General features: G+C 35.4%; 2 protein-coding genes across 6 annotated transcripts in view; one reads left to right on the forward strand and one right to left on the reverse strand.

Moving 5' to 3' along the window:
* LOC18424070 (uncharacterized) overlaps positions 1 to 7,920 on the forward strand; it is a 51,768-nt gene extending 43,848 nt beyond the window's left edge. For all 5 annotated transcript variants that reach the window (XM_020661614.2, XM_088847585.1, XM_088847583.1 and 2 more), the window contains 4 exons: positions 5,051 to 5,223; positions 6,425 to 6,577; positions 6,685 to 6,769; positions 6,881 to 7,920. In XM_020661614.2, the coding sequence (XP_020517273.2) occupies positions 5,051 to 5,223; positions 6,425 to 6,577; positions 6,685 to 6,769; positions 6,881 to 7,285 (816 nt within the window). In that variant the 3' untranslated portion in view covers positions 7,286 to 7,920. The remainder of the gene's footprint in view (positions 1 to 5,050; positions 5,224 to 6,424; positions 6,578 to 6,684; positions 6,770 to 6,880) is intronic.
* A 2,829-nt stretch (positions 7,921 to 10,749) lies between these two features.
* Positions 10,750 to 16,650, reverse strand: LOC110008570 (putative flavin-containing monooxygenase 1). The gene is made up of 4 exons (XM_020676638.2): positions 16,084 to 16,650; positions 14,374 to 14,610; positions 12,629 to 12,986; positions 10,750 to 11,206 (listed from the first exon to the last, which is right to left on the reverse strand). Exons 2-4 carry the CDS (start codon positions 14,501 to 14,503, stop codon positions 10,819 to 10,821), a joined length of 876 nt encoding a protein of 291 aa, XP_020532297.2. The 5' UTR covers positions 14,504 to 14,610; positions 16,084 to 16,650; the 3' UTR covers positions 10,750 to 10,818.
* Positions 16,651 to 18,721: the final 2,071 nt, after the last annotated feature.

The raw sequence follows: 18,721 nt of genomic DNA on the forward strand, positions 1-18,721 counted from the left end.
TTGAAATCTACTTATACTTGGGGATTCAGGGTCACATAGTTGTTTGACTTTGATAATATGAGATCATGAGCCATTGATTATACACTGTGGAATTTAGGTGCACAGTGGGTCATGAGTCTGTTGGGTCATAACGAGAAGGTGGCTCTAGAATTTGGGTCTAGCTAAGTGGAGTGCTCAATTTAGTAATTCAACTCCAAGGATCTTAATTTCCCTTGTAAGTATTTTTAAGCAATGCCAAAAAGGACTTAGTTTGATGAAAAATCATTAAAATGATTTTTGTAGATTTTTGTAGATTTTTGTAGATTTTTCTGGATTTTTTTGAGCGAGAAAATTCGATTTTCGAAATTGTTTAGATGTAATGACAAACAAGAACAGTCCACTGGGACCCACACGAGACACCCAAATGGTCAATGGGTGTCCACGTGTTGGCTTGAGGAGTCACATGTCCCCCACACGTGGAGATGATGTCAGGGTGATGCATAGTTCAAAAAAATAGACCGCCCAGCGCCTAGGCGGTCTAGAAGGCCTAGGCGCATCGCCCAAGCCTAGGTGGTCAAACTGGGGGGTCTTCCCTGGGTGGTCGCTTAGGTGGGCCGTCTAGCACCCAGTCCTGAGCAGCCGCTCAAGGCCTGTGCCCCGCCCAGAGGAGGAAAACCTTTTTTTTTTTTTTTCATTTTTTTCAAAGATATAAAAGTTAAGAATGATGGCTTTTAGGTTCATTTGAAACCTAAATCCACCACAACCCCTTTTAGAGTAACAGAAACCTCCAAAAACTACATTTCATTGGATCAAATCATCGAAGTGTTTTTCAAAGTTTGGAGTTCAAGCAACCAAAGTAAGTGCATATTTTAGATTGCTTATTTTATTTTAAGATGTCTTCTTCAGGAGTTAGTCGGAGTAGACATCCAGGTTGAAAATATGGATACAACTCGAATCCAAATGAATACAACTCGAATACAATTTTAGTGAAAAAGATACAAAAGGAGGCATAAATCGGTTTAAGAAACATCTTGTTGGTATTAAGGGGGATGTTGCTACTTGTAAAAATATTCCTGAAGCTATCAAGGAGGAGATCAAGCAATTTTTAAGTTATGGAAAACAAAAGCAATAACAAAATCCTTGTCATAGATTTATTTCTACTACTCTTAGAAAAAGTAATTCGGGTTGGAAGTATGGGTACAACCCAAAACCAAATGATAAAAATTGTATAAGGTATAATTTTTGTGAAAAAGATACCAATGGGGGTATTAGCCTATTCAAAAAACACCTTGCTGATGTTAGAGGTAATGTTGCTTTTTGTACAAAAGTTCCTGAAGAAGTTCGAGATGAGATTATTCATCATTTGAATTTTGAAGAACCAAACAAGGATGAAAATAAGCCTTGTTTTATGGAAGTATCTTCTCCAGTTTCTAGTCGGAGTGGTGATTTGGATTGGAAGTATGGTTATAACTCGAATCTAAGTGATAAAAATCGTATTAAATATAATTATTGTGGAAAGGATACTAATGGAGGCATTCATCGGTTTAAAAAACACCTTGCTAGTATTACGGGAGTAGTTGCCCCGTGTAAAAATGTTCCTGAGGCTACCAAGGAGGAAATTATACAATATTTGAGTTCAAAGAAGCACAAAACGAAAGGTAGAGCAGCCAAGACTCCTAGGGCCTCATCTGCACAGACTGCACATACTAGTAAGGTAGAAGAAGAGGAGCAGGAAGAGGCAGATTCAGAAGAAACAGAGGAGAAAGAGCGTTATATTGAAGAGGGAGATGATTCTGATGATGATGGCCCTCAACTGTGATGCATATAATGAGGCTTGCCCTATTGATTTTCCTTCTGATGATGATGATGATGACTGAAGACTCTTGCCTCTTGGTGCTTACTGCTGAGTGTCGAGACTTGAGTCTGTTGACTGTTGTGTTGAGTCATAAGTGTTGACTTTTGTTAGACTGTATATTTTCTAAATTTCTATAAATTTCTGTTGTGTTAGAGTGTTGATTTTTATATCCTACACTTGTATGGTTTTACAGTTTACTGTATTAACAATATGGATTATCAAAGTTCTCTTCTCGACTTCTATCTTCTTCTTTTTTTAACTTGGAATATGGTATATTGGGATTTTTACTTTTTTTTCAACTGAGCAGCCGCCTAGGCGGCCGCCTAAGCGCTAGGTGGCCGCCTAGGACCCGCCTAGCGCTTTTTGATACACTGGGGTGACGTCAACCCCACAAGGGACCCCTTTGTTGTTTTGCATTTTGTTGTTTTAACTTAAGGATATTAATTTGTGATATTTTGTGAAATATTAAGTTTTTTCTAAACTATTTTGGCACATGTTAAATGATGAAAGCAAGGGGTTTGTGCACATGTGTGGAGGGTTCTAGAAGGGATATAAAGTTTGTAATTGCAAGCCTAACACTAAGGGTAGTACATGTGCAATTAACCACCTAGTTTATGAGGTGATTTTATTAGCCCTACTTGCTCTTATAAAATAGAGGGAATTTTGAGATTTGTTTTTTGATGGAATATTTGACTAATTACCATTAGGGTATACCATCCACCTTGGTTTTAGTTTTATTAAATGTAAAGAGGGTATTTTAATAACAAGGGAAACTTGAGTGAATTAAAAGATGATAAAGGTGTTTAAATGCATAACACATATCTTAATGGCTTGATAGTGGATGGTGGGCTAGGATCAAGCTTCTCTTTGTAGGCATTAGTAAATTACATGGAGGGCCAAGATTCATTCATCTAGAAGTATCCTCACACTTGAGGGTTAAGATGCTATAAACACCTCCTTGAGCCTTTTTTTCTCATAAAAGTTTACTTCACAAATTTTCCCTGCAAACATGGCACGCACCTTGCTCTTCTCCAATTGTATGGCATGCCCAAAGCAAGTCTCCCTCTTCCTTTCTCTCTCTAAATATCCTTCTTCAAATTAAGGTGAGAGAAAGGTCCATTGAAGGTCCTAAAATATTCCATTATTTGTGATCCAAAGCTCCAATTCAAGCTATGGATGATTTAGTCTTTAAACTTTCAATAATTAAGTAAGATCTTTTCTATTTTCATTGATCCAATTAGTTTGTCCTTGCTGTAAATTCTCAATTACAACATCTCTTCATGCTTAGATCATTAGATCTTTGATATTTTGAGTATTCATTGATCTCCCTTAATTCATATAGTCAAAGGCTTCATCCATCCACATTTTGACATAGTTTTCCATGAGTTAATTTCTTTGAATTTTGAAGTAATTTTGACTCATATTTCTCTGAGATTTTTATGATCATATCAGTCACTTAGATTTTATTTTTAATCCCTTAAATTGTTCGTTTTAATAGAGGAGACTATGCCGGAATTTTGTGAGCCACATTGTGAACTCAATTGAACCGGTTTTGTGTTTTAAAACCCTAGTTTTCTTCTATGTTTTTCCACTTGTTTTGATCTTTAGATCTCTGCAAATCCTTCCATGTTTTAAGTGTGTATCATTAGATGCTTGACTTCCCACCTGTTGATGATGAATTGGCTCAATTTTGTGGCATGCATGTCACTCAATGATACATAGCTAAGACCTGAGGCTGTAAACCGGGCACCCGAGAGCTCCGATTAACTTCTCATGGTCATGATGCATTACACATTTGAACATATCTATCTTAATACAATGGAGATCCTGTTCTCTTCATTGTAGTCCAAGTCAAGAGAATTGGTTTCTATACACTCACATTGTACCACTAGACAAAATTACTGTTATTAATCTTACAACCACTTTGTTTTCTTTTAGGTAGGAAAGTTTGGAATCTCAACAAACTTTTAGCGGTTATTAATTTATGTAATATTTAGTGTGTACTAATTCATTTTACTCCCCCCTATTGTGAAACTCTATAGTTGCTGACATTTTGAATGTTATCTAGAATTACCATGTGAGTTGAATTTATTGCTGTTGGTCTAACATTAATACAATCTTAGGTTCTCAGAATCACCAAGATTAATGCAACACTTGTGGGGTTTAACCCTTCAATCATTTGTGGGTATTTGTATTCTTGCAGTCTTAATAGGAGCTGGTCGTTTTTGTTCTCTAGATTTCTCTTGACATATTTTGCCTTTTGCTTTCTGAATTCTTCCTGGCTCTTTGTGTATGATTTAGTGTTGCATAGTATTTATTTAGGCCAGTATCTTTCTTATGTAAAGAAGTTTGTAATATTGTGCCATTTCACATATAATTCTTTGTTTATCCTTTAATTCATTCCCAAACTGTTTGTTTTATACTTTTATTTGATAGTCGGATACAATTATGTTTGCCCTGATGTGCTTTGCTTCTTTCTATGAGGGTTCTTTTGTGCCTTTCAATTTAACCTTTCATTGTCCCTATTTTAGCAGCTTTCGCTTTTCATATAATGTATGCTTTGGACCCTATTCTGTTTAGGGTGGGGTTTCTATGAGTCAGCTGACTCATATGTGCACATGCATCCCCCCTCTAAAATCTATCTTAAAGATGGAATATTGATCCAAATGTTTAAGCATTCATGATCTAGGATTAAGGTAATCATGAAGATATAAGAAAGAAAAGAAGAATAATGAAATGGTGATTTTTGTTTTCATAACATCCATCTTTAAGATGGGTTTAATGTTGTGGTCAAATTTGTTTTCATAGCATTAATTTTAAAGATGGAAATTTGAGTGTCAGTGGGCAATTGCGTCCGCTGACTCACATAAAACTTTTCCTTCTGTTTAAGGGATGGTGAACATGAGAGCTACACTAACTTATTTATGCGTGAAATATTTCCTGCTCTAGCTTTAGGATGGAACTGGAAATAAAAACTAAAAGTGGATTGAGTCTTGTCTGATTGAGGATAGGATAAATGCTTGGGAAAGCACATTTATGAACTGGGATCTAAAAGAAGTTATTTGAGATTATCACAGATATTGTAGTAGAATAAGTAGATCAGGAATAATGACCAATTTGTGGAGATAACTTTCTTAGTAGTTAGTTTATTTCCATTAATATAACTATTATTACTTGTTATACTTATGTTGCGAGTGCCTATTCTCCTTGAAGCAGGTGTCTCTATCCACTAAGGCTGAGCGAATATTGGAGGAAACTATTCAGGGAAAAACTGAAGGAGATGCTATCTACTTTTGGGCAAGCATGGCCAACACTTATCTTTTGGAAGTGAAGCATAAAAATCCTGATTTTTGGTCCATCTGTGACCTCTTAAATGCTGGGCATTGCAGGTAAATGGTCACAATTGGCTCGTACAATTCAGTGTTTCCTTCAATTGTTTATGTTAACGTCCATCTCATGGAAAATCCTTTTTGGCTTTTTCCTTCAACTAAAACAGTATGGAGTTTTTTTTTCAAAGTAGTTCTGGGGAATTAAGTATGGGCTACTAGTCCCTGATGTTACTAGCCCATCTACATAGATATATAGTTATCTACTTTGATAATGAACTGGTCTGGGATATATATTTGCAAGACATTTCTACAATGTGTTGTAATCCACTGGATTTTATTTTATTGGGAATTTTTGGTTTTCCTGTGTGTCAGGGCATTTTCTTTCTATCCAGTCCCCATTTTCCTTTATTTCCACTAGTTGGTTACACTTCTCTAAAGCAATGTCTTCTAGCTTTTGCTTGTGTCTGTCCAATTCTTGGAGCAAATAATACCAATCATTCGCAGAAAATACATTACTGAATTTGAAAAATACCCCATGAAACCTTAAAATCTAGAGATCTTGTGTTAGGAAGTTACTAGTAGGATAAAAAATAATGTTCTTCTGCTGAAAGGACATTCTTTTCCCATTGCAGTTTTAGTGTGATACACGTTTTAGGATTGCATTTTTCCTTGTTTTTAAATTTTTACTTCTCAAGTATGAATATTTGCTATCTACATACCCAGTTGTGCTTGTGGTTGTGCTTTATTTCTTGAGATTGAACAGATAAAATCAAAGTCTCAATAATCATTGTGTATGGTATGGATGAGGTTTGGTGCCTTCACATAGTGGTTAAGCCAAATGGAGCCACAAATTTAGCTAATCACCTGAAAATACAGGTGTGACAGGTGATGAAAATGTTATGACTATGAAAATGAAGATGGTTGATGGTGAGGTCATGATAAATTCATGACAATCTTGTGTTTGTATATCACCAGAGCTATTAGTTTCTAAAAGTTTTTGTCCTGGATTTATTTAGTTTCCTTGGAAGTTCATTTTGCAGATGAATTAAAGTATTCATGGGAAGTCCCACAAGTTGGATGCACTCTCTTTTACCGTCTATTGGTAGTCCTCGTGAATGTTGTTAATCATAATAGGATGCTCTTCTTATTTATTTGTATTTTGCAGAAGCTGAACACATTGTCCCTTGTAGGGCCTCTAGAGATAACTATTTTGTTCAATGTATTACATTTTGTATTAGCTTATTTTCTTGGGATGTGTCAGGACTGCTTTTGCAGAGGCCTTCAGGTTGATGTATGCTTTGCCATCGAACATGGCAACCCTCCCCCCAATGCCAAGGGACGGTGATCAGTGGTCTACCCTTCACAGTTGGGCCATGCCAACACGTTCCTTTCTCGAATTTGTGATGTTCTCACGGTGAGATTGCTTTTCCCCAAACCAGATATAACGAACTTCACATTTTGGGGCTTTTTGTGCTTGGTGTACATGCATGATCCAGACACATAATGTTTATGCAATCACAGGATGTTCACTAGTTCCCTGCTGGATAGCCAGAGACTTAATCCTGAGAACTACAGTAGATGCTTGTTGGGATCTTCAAAGATAGAGGTATGGTTGTTAAGCCTTTGTCTGTGTTAGGGGCTGAAAGACATGGACATATTATTACAAGCTTGAGTTCATTGGTTTGTGAAACATAAAAAAATTGTGTTATATTTGCAGAAAAGGCAATGTTACTGCCGTATTTTGGAAGTTCTGGTGAATGTGTGGGCATACCACAGTGCGAGAAAGATGGTTTACATAGACCCCATCTCAGGTTTGCTTGAGGAGCAGCATCCGATACAGAAGCGAATTGGATCAATGTGGGTCACTCACTTCAACTCCACGCTGTTGAAGGAGATGGACGAGGACTGGGCAGAGGAGGCTGGCGATGATGACCATCCCCTGAGCAGTAGTCGTGGTAGCATGTGGCTGTGGCCCCTTACTGGGGAAGTGTATTGTAACCTAATATTTGACAAAGAACATGCTGAGAAAGAGAGAGCCAGAATGGAAAAGTCAAGTAGGGACAAGGAGAAGCTCTTGAAGAGGCAGAAGCATGGTTATAAGCAAAGGCCACTAGGAGGCTGAGACAGATGGCTCAGGAAGAATGGGCATTGCAAGAAGCCTTGCCTTCTTTCTCTTCCCTTTTCAATCTCTTTTTGGGTTCTATTGGTAATCAATCATCTGCTAACCATTCATTGAAGCTAATGCAATAAACCAACCTCACTGCAACTATGGGGGTTCATCTGTCATGACCTGAGCTGCTTGAAAATGAGAACCAAGAGATTTTTTTTTTCCCCTTCTGAAATATGCCAAGGGATTGATATTCTTTTCCTTACTGAGGTTGGTTAACCTTGCTAACTACGTGATTAACCTTGTAAATACCAGAAAGATGCCATGTAATACAATCCCGGTTCATCTCTGTCCCATAAAGGTTGTCATACTCGATGGGTGGAATCACCCAAAGCGAGTGCAGTTCTATGAATCAGGCATGTCAATTGATTCATCGGTCTTTTGTTGTGTTTCTGTTAAATAGGAAGGATTGGAAGTGGTGCTGAATTCATATTTTCTGCTGTTTTGATAATAGTTTGAGAAATGATTGTACGTATGAGCATTCTTTTTAGCTCTCCTTCTCTTCATCTTTTTAATCTTGCGATCCCCGTGATCGAGATTTGTACTTTCTATGCACTGAAATATGGTGTTACAATGGGTTGCTTGGTTAACTGGTCCTGCTTTCAATGACAAAGCAGAAAACAAGAAGGGAAAATAACTTCATGAAAAGACACATTCTGATAACAGAAAAGTGTTTTTCAAATGAAGCGGAATCCCGAAAATAAATACTAAGTTACAGAATTTCATTTTTCAGAATACGTAATGTTTGATTGGCACTGCACCTTTTCTCTGTAGAGTTGGATTTCAAAATTAAATTCCCTAATCACACTTGAAAAAATTGCTTAGTAAAAACACCAGCCCTTGTCAGTTTATAACATCATGAGAATATTTTTTGATTCCATACATTATTCCTCTTATTACTATGCATAGAAGGGGAGGAGCCCGTATGAGATGGAAATCTCACGTATGGTTATGGAACGGATATCCTTTGAATGGAATGAACGACTGTAACGGATGTCAGCTCAATCTGAAGGAAATTATGCGGAAGCTTTATAGAATTATTATGAAGCTACGCGACCTGAGATTGATCCCTATGATCGAAGTTGTATACTTATAGTACAGGTATCATAGATGATACATAAAGGAATGCTTGCCTACAAACTCTCCAACAGTATGATACATGTTCATCTCCACTTTCCATTCCAAAACAAATGGGTGGTAGAAATAAGACATTTCCTACTTGAGTCAACACTGGTGGACATAAGGCTTAAGGCTTATCACCGTAATTGTTGACTGTGGGGCATTGAAATTGTATATCGGGTATTTTCTTGATAATTAAAATTACTACCCTTGAGGCATGCATATAGAAGAGATAGTATTTAATGATTTGCCTTTTTTTTACTGTTTTTATTTTGATTGATATTTTGGAATTAAATTTTAACAAATGGATAAAATGTGAAGGGATTATATACTATAAGATTATTTAATTTTAGTATAAAGAGATCACAATCATTTTTAACCATTGAATATAATGGGTTGGATCAAGTTTAATCAGCTAAAACATATTATATACTCTATATAATGTATATATTAGAACATATTATAGACTCTATATAATGTATATATTAGAACATATTATATACTCTATATAATGTATATATTAGAACATATTATATACTCTATATAATGTATATATTAGAACATATTATACACTCTATATAATGTATATATTAGAACATATTATACACTATATAATGTATATATTAGAACATATTATATACTCTATATAATGTATATATTAGAACATATTATATACTCTATATAATGTATATATTGTGATTATATATAGTTTAAGGGTGTGGTTTGAATAGAGCCTAAGCTCTAAACAATCAAATTAAAAACTACTATCAATACTGAAAATTTTTGTGATTAGCTTTAAAATATATTTTCATCTTTATTAATAAAATTTAAAACTTCAAAAATAGTGTAGATCAACATATCTATAAAAACTTGATAATCTTAGAAATTGACCATCCAAAAAATGCAAAAACTTGATAATCTTAAAAATTGACCATCCAAAAATGCAATCCATTTTGATGTTAAGATGATCAAATTGAGGATATTCGCGCGCTCACATATATCGAGTGGTTTTTTTTATCTCTCACCACTCGTTTTATAGCCTCGCATGCTCATTCTTTTCTACTTCATAACTGTGGGACTAAACATTTTTACCTAAAGCCTTATTTACTTAGTAATGTCTCTCTTTCTCTGTCTATCTTTATCATTACTCTCCTCCCTTACCATGGTTGTCTCATTTGACCCCTTTTTTCACCACCCTTCTGTCATGATCCTGTCATTTAAATCGCCATTACAAAGGCAAATAAATGTAAAGAGAGAGTGGAAAGTAATTCGTTAAAATAGGTTGTTGAAGAGAGAGAAAGAGAGAGCTTAGAATGAAGAGAGAGAAAGAGGACATTGAGTAATTTAAAAATAGATGAAGACAATGATGATCTAGAAGAAACAAACGGCAAGCACGAGAGAAGCCAAGGCAAAAATAGTTAAATTCGGTTTGATGTGAGAGAGAGGGGTCAAGAGAGAGAAAGAGAGCATTGAAAGAAGAGCAAAAAAGAGGACTCGGTTTGATGGGAGCGTTTGGGCATAGAGAGAGAAAATTGCAAAAACCCAACCACCTCTCAGTATGTTCTTACTGTATTCTTGGAGGTTTTCCGGAGAAACTTCATTGTTCCATATGACTTTTTTTATTTGATATCTCTCTTAGTTCTCTCTAGTGATCTGTCAATATTTTTTTCATTAAATTCTTATGTGATTCATTATTTCTCAGTTTCATTGATGTATCTCACGATGTAAAGAAGTTAATGGATTAGTCCCACGCTGAACATCAATAAAATAGGGTGGGTCGGTGAGTGTGTCTATAAATGAGAGTATGGAAAGAAACAGAGTATCGCTTCCTAGTCAATCAAAAGTTTATATGAGGTTGTAACATTATTATTATTTTATCTTTTATGATAGGTTGTAGAAGTAAAATTGCATTAATCTATATTATCTATTTTAATTGAATGATATAGATTTTGACACCATCTTAAAAGACAATGTTACTTTTTATGATGTATCAAATTTACACCGTCTTACTAAAATAGATATTGTATCGCAACTTTGTTTTCACAAATAAAGTTGCAATGTTATACAAACCAGACCGGCAGGTTTGTTCTAGTGTTGATACCTATGGCAGCACCTATGCGGATGGTCTCAAGTCCAAAACATCACCCAACTAGGTTATACAATATAAAGCCTTAGAATGAAATGCAAGCCAAAATTATGCAAGCCAAAATCTATTCATTCTTTGTGTTCTCAGGGGTTAGTTCAAGTGACAATTGGTTTCAATAAATAATGAGTTGCACACTGTGATAGACCCAGGAGAGCATTACTAACACTACTCATAAATTGTTCTTAATTTTAATGTTGTATCTGATTCATAATCTTCAATAACTTCAATGTGTATCACCTTGCACTAAGATTTCAATGTTCATCAATTCACAGTTTATGGTAATCCATGATACTATAAGGGCTAAAGAGCTCTCTGATAACAATCCCTTCTTTCTCCAAGGACTACAACCCATGTCCCTGCACAACTGATCATTGTGCCAAATGTGGAGAGAGGCCACACAGGATCTACTGTAGTATTTTCCAGCATAGGTTTTCCTGTGCTTCTCCCACCTCCTGATCTCTTCGTCCATCTCCCTTATGGGTGGAAGCCGAAAACTACCATCGATAAAATGACATAGCCATCGACTCAGCATCTCGGACATGTACATATTTGATACGTCCTCTGAGTATCCGATCACCACCAATTGAGGAATCCGAGGGTGTACCACCTCCCTAAGAAGAAAGAGAGAATGTATTGCATTAGAGGAGGGACACTATAACAGTAGTACACAAACAGATAGAGTTAAACTCATTTGTATGGACACAGGAGTATAGAGTCGGAACAATTGCCAAAAGATTTGCATAGGCTCACGTGTATGGAGTGAGAACAAATAACAAAAGGGCTTTTTGTTTTTTTTCATGTGGATTGTTTCGATGACACTAATGATAGGAGCTCGCCTGTTGAAATCTTGACAATATATATATGAGCAAATATAAAGGTAAGGAAAAAGTTTGTATACATTGTCAATTTTAAAGTGCGTCTCATCTAAAAAAGTGGTTTCGATGCGGAAAAACTATACAATTGATCATCTCAACCTCAAGATGTATGGATATGAAAGGAAAATGGATTTCAAGTTCTAAAAATAATGTCATATTTATCTAGATCGTCTATTTTTAAGATTTTTAAGTGTTTAGAGATCTAGATATGCAACAATATATTTGGAACTCTAAATTTCCAAAATAGAGTTTTGGCCATCGTAAGAGTTTTACCAGAACATCCATTTTAAGTGGATTTTTTTGATGCACCTTACTTTTGTAGTATAAGCACCTGGTAGGAAAAATATACAGTAAGACTATTTGTCTTTGATATAAAGAGATCACAATCAATTTTAGCATTTCCATGTAAAACCAGCTGGTTTTGGGATGTCCCATTAAGCTTGTTTAAAATCCAAACTGAAATTTATCGAACTACATGATCACCTTTGTATTAGATTCATTTGACGGCCAAGGATGTGGCCCTCTTGTACTAAAAACAAAATAGTCTCGCAATATTATCTATTTATAAAAGGAAACGAATTTAAAAATTAAAATGATAAAAAACCCTAATTGGTACTTTGCATAGAGTTGTTTTATATGATTACTGGGCCGAGCCAAATCGGACACTCCCGAGTATCTCAAGTTGGATGGTTCAACCTGGGGATCTTAAAAAAATTATAAAAATTCAAAAAAAAGAAAAGAAATTTATTTGTAATATGTTTTTTTTATGTTTTTTATAATTTTGTGAAAGATTGATATTTTTTTTTTCTAAAATACCCCTGGCAGAAATTGATTTTTTTAAAATCTATTTTTTCACTATTTTTCTAACCTCATTTGGACGTGTTTTATTTAATTTTACTTTAAACATATAATTTTAGGATTTTTTTTGTATTTTTTAATTCTTTTTAAAACTTTTTGGTTCGGCCAGAACTTAGCCCAACTCGGCCCGAGTACTCCCCTCTGGGCCAAGCACCGGTCTTGGGTTGCTCTTTCCAACACGGGTCTATAGTATAGCATACAAATATATATTCTTTAGTTAAACCCATACGATAGTCATTCGCCATGAAGGATCCTAAAATTACTTTCATAATTTACCAAAATACAGTATTTATCACTGACCTGTATAGAGGAACTATTCCATTAGCCGGACCCATGATGTAGTCCTTAAATTTGGGTGATACAAACAAGTCTCTCAACTTTTCGTCGCCTTTGGAACCTGTGGCTAGGATCACTAGGTCCACATCCAACGGCCTCGATTCATCTTCGAAACGTAATCCCCCTTCACAAAAACTCCAGTTTGAAGACACTCTTAGGAAAATGCTCCCCTCTTCTACTCTACTGAACAAATGCTGAGGGCAGGCTGCAAAAACACATGCTGAAATTGATTGTTGAAAGCTGTGTTTGGTTGGAAGCCATTCTTCTTTAAGGGGAGCTTCCATCTTAGGTAGCATTCCATAATCTTGATTATCACCCATCTCTGAAATTTAACACCAGTTCTTTTGTGAATCATTCTATCAGCTGTTTTTTTTTTTAATTCAGATGATATTTGTGTAGTACTTGTTGTTTTATACAGAAAAATTTATGAAAATACGCATTAATGACTGAGTGTTTAACATTTTATTTATTTCTTTGGATTTAAATTTTAAAATGGCCATTAAAAGACATGGTCATGATCTCCTAGACAGGTTCATGTTTTTTTGTTATAGGCATTTTGGATTTAAATCAAAAGAAATAGACGAAATATTAATATCCCTATAAGAAAAACCGATGAGAAGGGGGTGGGTGGGTGTGGTGTGAAAAAAGGCAAAAGTGCATTCATTATAGTCATTAGAAAATTTTCCAGCTATTTGGGGTCGACTAAAAAGGTAGAGGTGCATTCATAAATTTCAATATTACCGTAGAGGTGAGAAGAGTAGTTAAGAGAGCTAAGAAAAATCCTTCTCCGGGTTTATGAAGTGTTAACTCGAAGAAGTGCGAGCCGAAGAGGAGGCCCAAAAGCATCAGGCATTCAGGGGTTTGGGGAATGAGCCATATTGGAGTGCTGTAGATTAGTGTACAAGGGAACTCTGCATAGAGAGAGAGAGAGAGAGAGAGAGAGGGGATCAGAAATTAAAATTCCTACCGCATCCTTATGCCTAGTTAGATATCAAAGTGAGCCCATGTTGCAGTCTTAAGTGTTATGTTCTTATACCAACATCCATATTAAAATGAGAATACATGAGATATGATTGGTCTTTCAAATACAACATATCTGATAAATATAAAGTACGGTAAATATGACAAATGTAAAGTATGGTAAACAAGAGTGGCATCAGTCAAACTCTCCATTGATGACAAAAGAAGCCATCCATATTGGTGAACTAAATTTTACTCTTGCACGAGTGCCCATGCCATGCTAATGTGGGAGCGGATTGCGTACTTACTGCCTCGGATGGAAGACCGATTTAGGAGGTTTCATTTAGTCTGAAATTTTCGTATCCACCTTATAATCACCAAATGACTATTTTAGAGAAAGGAAAATGTATTTTGAGAATGTACCATTTTGATTTGGCCATCCAAAAGTCAAACAATTTTTATTCGATTTTAAGATGTTACTTTCTTAAGGTGCTTAAAGAATGTGGATGAAGGAAACGTTCTTGTAGGGTTGAGAATGGTTCGGATACACTGGGATCCGGATTCGGACCCAAAAAGTATACATGGATATGGATCTAGATCCAGATTTGATATATGTCAAAACATCTAAATTTGGATCCGGATCCAAATATTTTATATGAGATTTGGATCCAGATCAAGACCAGATGGGGTCCAAAAAAATAATTTTATATATTATTTCACAAAATCAAATCATGGTAAAGTTTACTTGCCATTTACGTTGGCACAATCGGTGGCTATGTCGAGGGCCGACTTCATCGACCCCACTACTGCAACTCGCTTTCCACGGACTAGCTCTACCGCATCCGAGTCTTCCAAGGCTGAGTAGTCCGTGGCATGCATAACCTTTTCTCCGAAACTTCAGATCATTTTCTCGGTTCAAATCGGGGTAATTTGGGCAGATCTCCGAATCGGCCCACACGTAAGACTGCAAACTCTACCTGATACACCTGTTTCACCAACACTGCAACTGAGAGCTACAATCATGTGAAGAAACAACAATCACCGAATCACCCCCATAATTGGAATTACCGAATTACGCCAAAATCTTAAAAAGTATTCTCAGTTTACCAAAAAGATGCGGTTAGAATGTGGCCAGCCCGCATATTGTAGAAATGTGGGCTTGGCAATAAATATATTTTTTAAATATAATTTGATCTTAATTTTTAAAAAATATATAATGTTTAACATGAAGATCATGAATATGAAATAAAGAAAAAAATTTTGAAAACTAGAAATAATAATTATATCAAAAAAAATTTGAACCGTTAGTTACAATTGTTTTTAGATGGACCACATCTTTGCATACATTGTTAAGATGGATGCTTCATACCTCTGGACCGCATATTGTAGAAAAACGGTCCAGCCCGCATGAAACGATTGTTCTTGCCAAAATGGCCATATCCAGCAAAAGGAAATTTGTTACACCTTCTCGAGTGAGTGTTTATATGATCGACAACTATAGAAAATCCCTGCCGTCCATCATATGTAATGCACCGTGTATGTCATGTTGGCGTACCATGTTTGTCATACTCCCTAATACACTCACGTTTTAGGTTGTGATTGCATTCCAAGTATTAGTATTAGTAGTAAAGTCTACCATGCAACAATGGAGTACAGTCTCAGGTGCAGAAAAAGGTTAATCATCGCCCATTTCCACTGAAGGATGGTTGTGATTAACTATATTGAGGTGAATGTGACAATGGGCTCGAATCTCCACCATCCATTGAGAGTGAATGGTGAATGTCAGATACCTTTGATCAAACTCCTTTAGTGTATGATATAATTTCCTTTGTTAGAATAGGTTTTTTTTTTTTTTTTTTTTGATGTGGGGGGTAATTAAGTGGAAGACAGGCCTGCCTGTTTTTTCAATAGGTTAGGGAGTTACATTAACGTTGGTATGCACTACAGATCTACCACAGCTGTATTAAAAAAAAAAAAAAAAAAAACAAAAGAGAAAATGGGTATGGGTGTAAACAAATGAGATTTTTATTCGTAATATAAAACAAGTAAGGGACATTTTTTGATAATTTCCCAATTATACATAAAATTCATAACTAAATTATGAAAAGACAAAGTTATGCTCATGTCCACTTAAATTACCATTATCTTTACTTCTTTTTTTTTTTTTATCTCAAAATGCCCAACTTCATACCAATGATTTCAAAATGACGACTGTGAATGGAAATGAACGTAGGAAGTCAAGAATTTACTTGTAACTTTGACATTAAGGTCCCCAGTGGGGGCACTAAAAAAAACACAGAAAAGTAAGGTACGAGCATTAAATACAAGAAATTGGGAAATTATTGTAAATACTGATATTCAGGGGGGTACGATTGTAAATTTCCCTTAATAAAAAGGCCCATTACTGAGAAAAAAAAAAAGACTACAAAACCCACTAAAATTACGAAAATACCCCGTACCTGGCATGATCCAAGATTCAGGTCCTGGACATTGACATCCCATGATCCTTGTGATCCAAAAGCCTCCCCAAAGACTCCACAACATCAGATCCTCCTCTCTCACCCCAACATACTCTAACTCCTTGAACTTCCCCTTCTCTATGACCCCAAAATGCCCACCACATGATTCTAAATACTCCAACACCTGGTTATGGTCTGGGAAAATCTCTTTCACACTCTCAGGCCATGGAAAATCAGCAAATTGGTATGTGTATTTATGTGACTGCAACTTTGTGGATTCGGGGGTGCCAGTCCACACTCCCCCAACATTGTTTTTGGCTTAAAAAACTACTGAATCAAAGCCTCTTTCCATGAGATATTTGCAAGCTAAGAGCCCACTGATGCCTGCTCCTACAATGGCCAACCTCTTCTCCATCTTTGGATCTTGGAACTGAGTTGGTCCTCTCTGCTGCACTTAAATCCTCTGTTATCTCCTTGTCTAATGAGGACCACTGAAGGTCAATTATAGTCGGGTAGTGGGGTATCCATAAAAAAATCCCCCCCCCCCCCCCAAAACCATGGTATCTTGCTTTAAGTTAAGTGCCTTTACTTATTAATGCTTAATGGGTGCAGCTGCATGCATCCGTAGTCGTAGAGGTAAGGTGCACCTTCAAATTTTATCATGGTATATAAGTTTGATGTAAAGTATTTTTAGGATTATCTCAAAATCTATTTTTATATCTAATTATAAAATTTTAAATTTAAAAAATGGTTAACATCAAGTAGATCTATAAACAATATGAAAATCTTGAAAATAGACGGTGTAGATAATATGTTGTAAAATGCACTATTTTTGAGACTTAAAATCTTTTTATTTTTCATGGTCGTACATCTCGATGTCGAGATGATCAATCAAAGGGTTTTCAACATTAAAAATACCTTTTCCGATGGATTTTTGAAGTGTATCCGTAGTTCTACATTATAAGGTTGCATCCCTTTATAAACTTTTTCCATACTTAATTGAACTTTAGGGCTATTTTTGCCAATAATACAACTCCTCTGTTTTAAAAGGACTAGGTTTCTATGTAGAAATGAGTCACCACTTAAAAATCTATTTTTGAGATGGAGGTTTGGACCTGATTTTTAAGGACATGTAATCTCTAACATGGAAACCATGCATATGACAAAAGAAATAATTTTTGAGAATTAGAAATAATAATTTTACTAATAAAACATTTGGACCATTAGTTTCAATTGTTTTTAGTTGGACCACCTATTTGCATCCATCTTTAAGATGGATGCTTTATAAGGGGACTGCAAATGTAGAAATTCGGTTCTGTTGCATGAAATAAGTTTTCATTTAAAAAAATTATAATAAATTTATTTTAAATTAAAAAAATAAAAATGATCTTACATCTCATTAGCACTCTACCAAATTAGAAAGATCATAGACTCCCTCCGGTAAAAACCTTACTATTTATAGGACCCTAAATTTCAAAGATATAACATCTTCGACCTAAAAGATCATGGATGAAAAAGAAAATAGCAATGCATATTTTATGTGCTTGAAGAGAGTAACATCCTAAGATTGAATGCATGCCGTCCAATTTTTGGATGATCGTATATGTTTGGGAACTCACTAGAAAATAATCTCTTTTTTTTTTAAAAGAAATTATAATACTCATCTAGTGCTTTTAAAGTGGAAACCCAAAATTTTAAATTGATACCTTACGTAAAAGCATATGGGATTTTTTAAGTATAAAGGCCCCCTTATATTTTAATTTTTTATTTGGCCTTTCCAAGATCCAGATATAACTAGTCAAAAAATAGCAAAGTTACTGATTGGGCCTTAAGCATTTTCTCGATCCAAGCATTGTGAACCTGATCAAACCCTAAAAGTAAATGAATTAAAAGAACTTTTTTAAAAGAAAATGCATTGGACTGAAAATGCATTGGAGTTAAGCTTGCTCATGGAGTACATAGGAAAAATCCCTTCGGGAATGATCAATAGAGAGAGAGGGTAGAGAGAGAAATTCAATCCACTTAGAAAGAGAGAGAGAGCTTGAGAAGAAGTCATTAGAGCTTCTGGGTTCATTCAAGTTCTAGAGAGAAAGTTTGAGAAGCCATTAAAGCCTCTGAGTTTTAAGTTTCAAAGAGAAAAACATAGGGAAAAAGTTATCTCCATTATCATCTTCCACTTGGGTTGCAAGTTGCACCCCTTTTTGTCTAGGGTTTCTTTCTCTATAGAACCTTTGGGATATTTTTGGATCTTTGGATCCATTAATGGGATTTTTCTCTAGGGTTTGTTGAAGCCATGGATGAGGAAAAGAGAAAGAAATCTAGGGTTTGGAGTACAGCAGAATATCAATGCAGATTTGATTTATTCTATGGAGAAGCTCCAAAAAGTTCAGGATAAATTGGAGAAAGCATTCTTCTCTTTTATTTTCTCCACACTTCTATTTTTCCCAATCTAGGAAGTTCACCCTCTCCAGAAAATTGGTTTTGCTTTTTTGTCTCTCTCAGGAAACTCAAGAATCACCAACCCTTGAATTGGATTTGACCTAGAGAAGAATTTGCTACATATATATATTTTTTTTTTCTCTTAATTTTTATTGTTCTTTTTTTATGCACCATTGGTGAACATTAAAGTAATTGGGTT

Source organism: Amborella trichopoda, chromosome 9 (assembly GCF_054954075.1).
Source record: "Amborella trichopoda isolate Santa Cruz 75 chromosome 9, AtrichopodaSantaCruz75HAP2 v2.0, whole genome shotgun sequence".
NCBI lineage: Eukaryota > Viridiplantae > Streptophyta > Magnoliopsida > Amborellales > Amborellaceae > Amborella > Amborella trichopoda.

Excerpts from the sequence above, each read along its gene's own strand:
- LOC110008570 (XM_020676638.2), bottom strand. The coding sequence starts at position 14,503 with ATGCATGCCACGGACTACTCAGCCTTGGAAGACTCGGATGCGGTAGAG. Across the intron at positions 12,987-14,373 it reads CGATTGTGCCAACGTAAATG|AGATGGGTGATAATCAAGAT; the intron begins GCAAGTAAACTT and ends GTTAAATTTCAG. Across the intron at positions 11,207-12,628 it reads GGAATAGTTCCTCTATACAG|GGAGGTGGTACACCCTCGGA; the intron begins GTCAGTGATAAA and ends CTTTCTTCTTAG.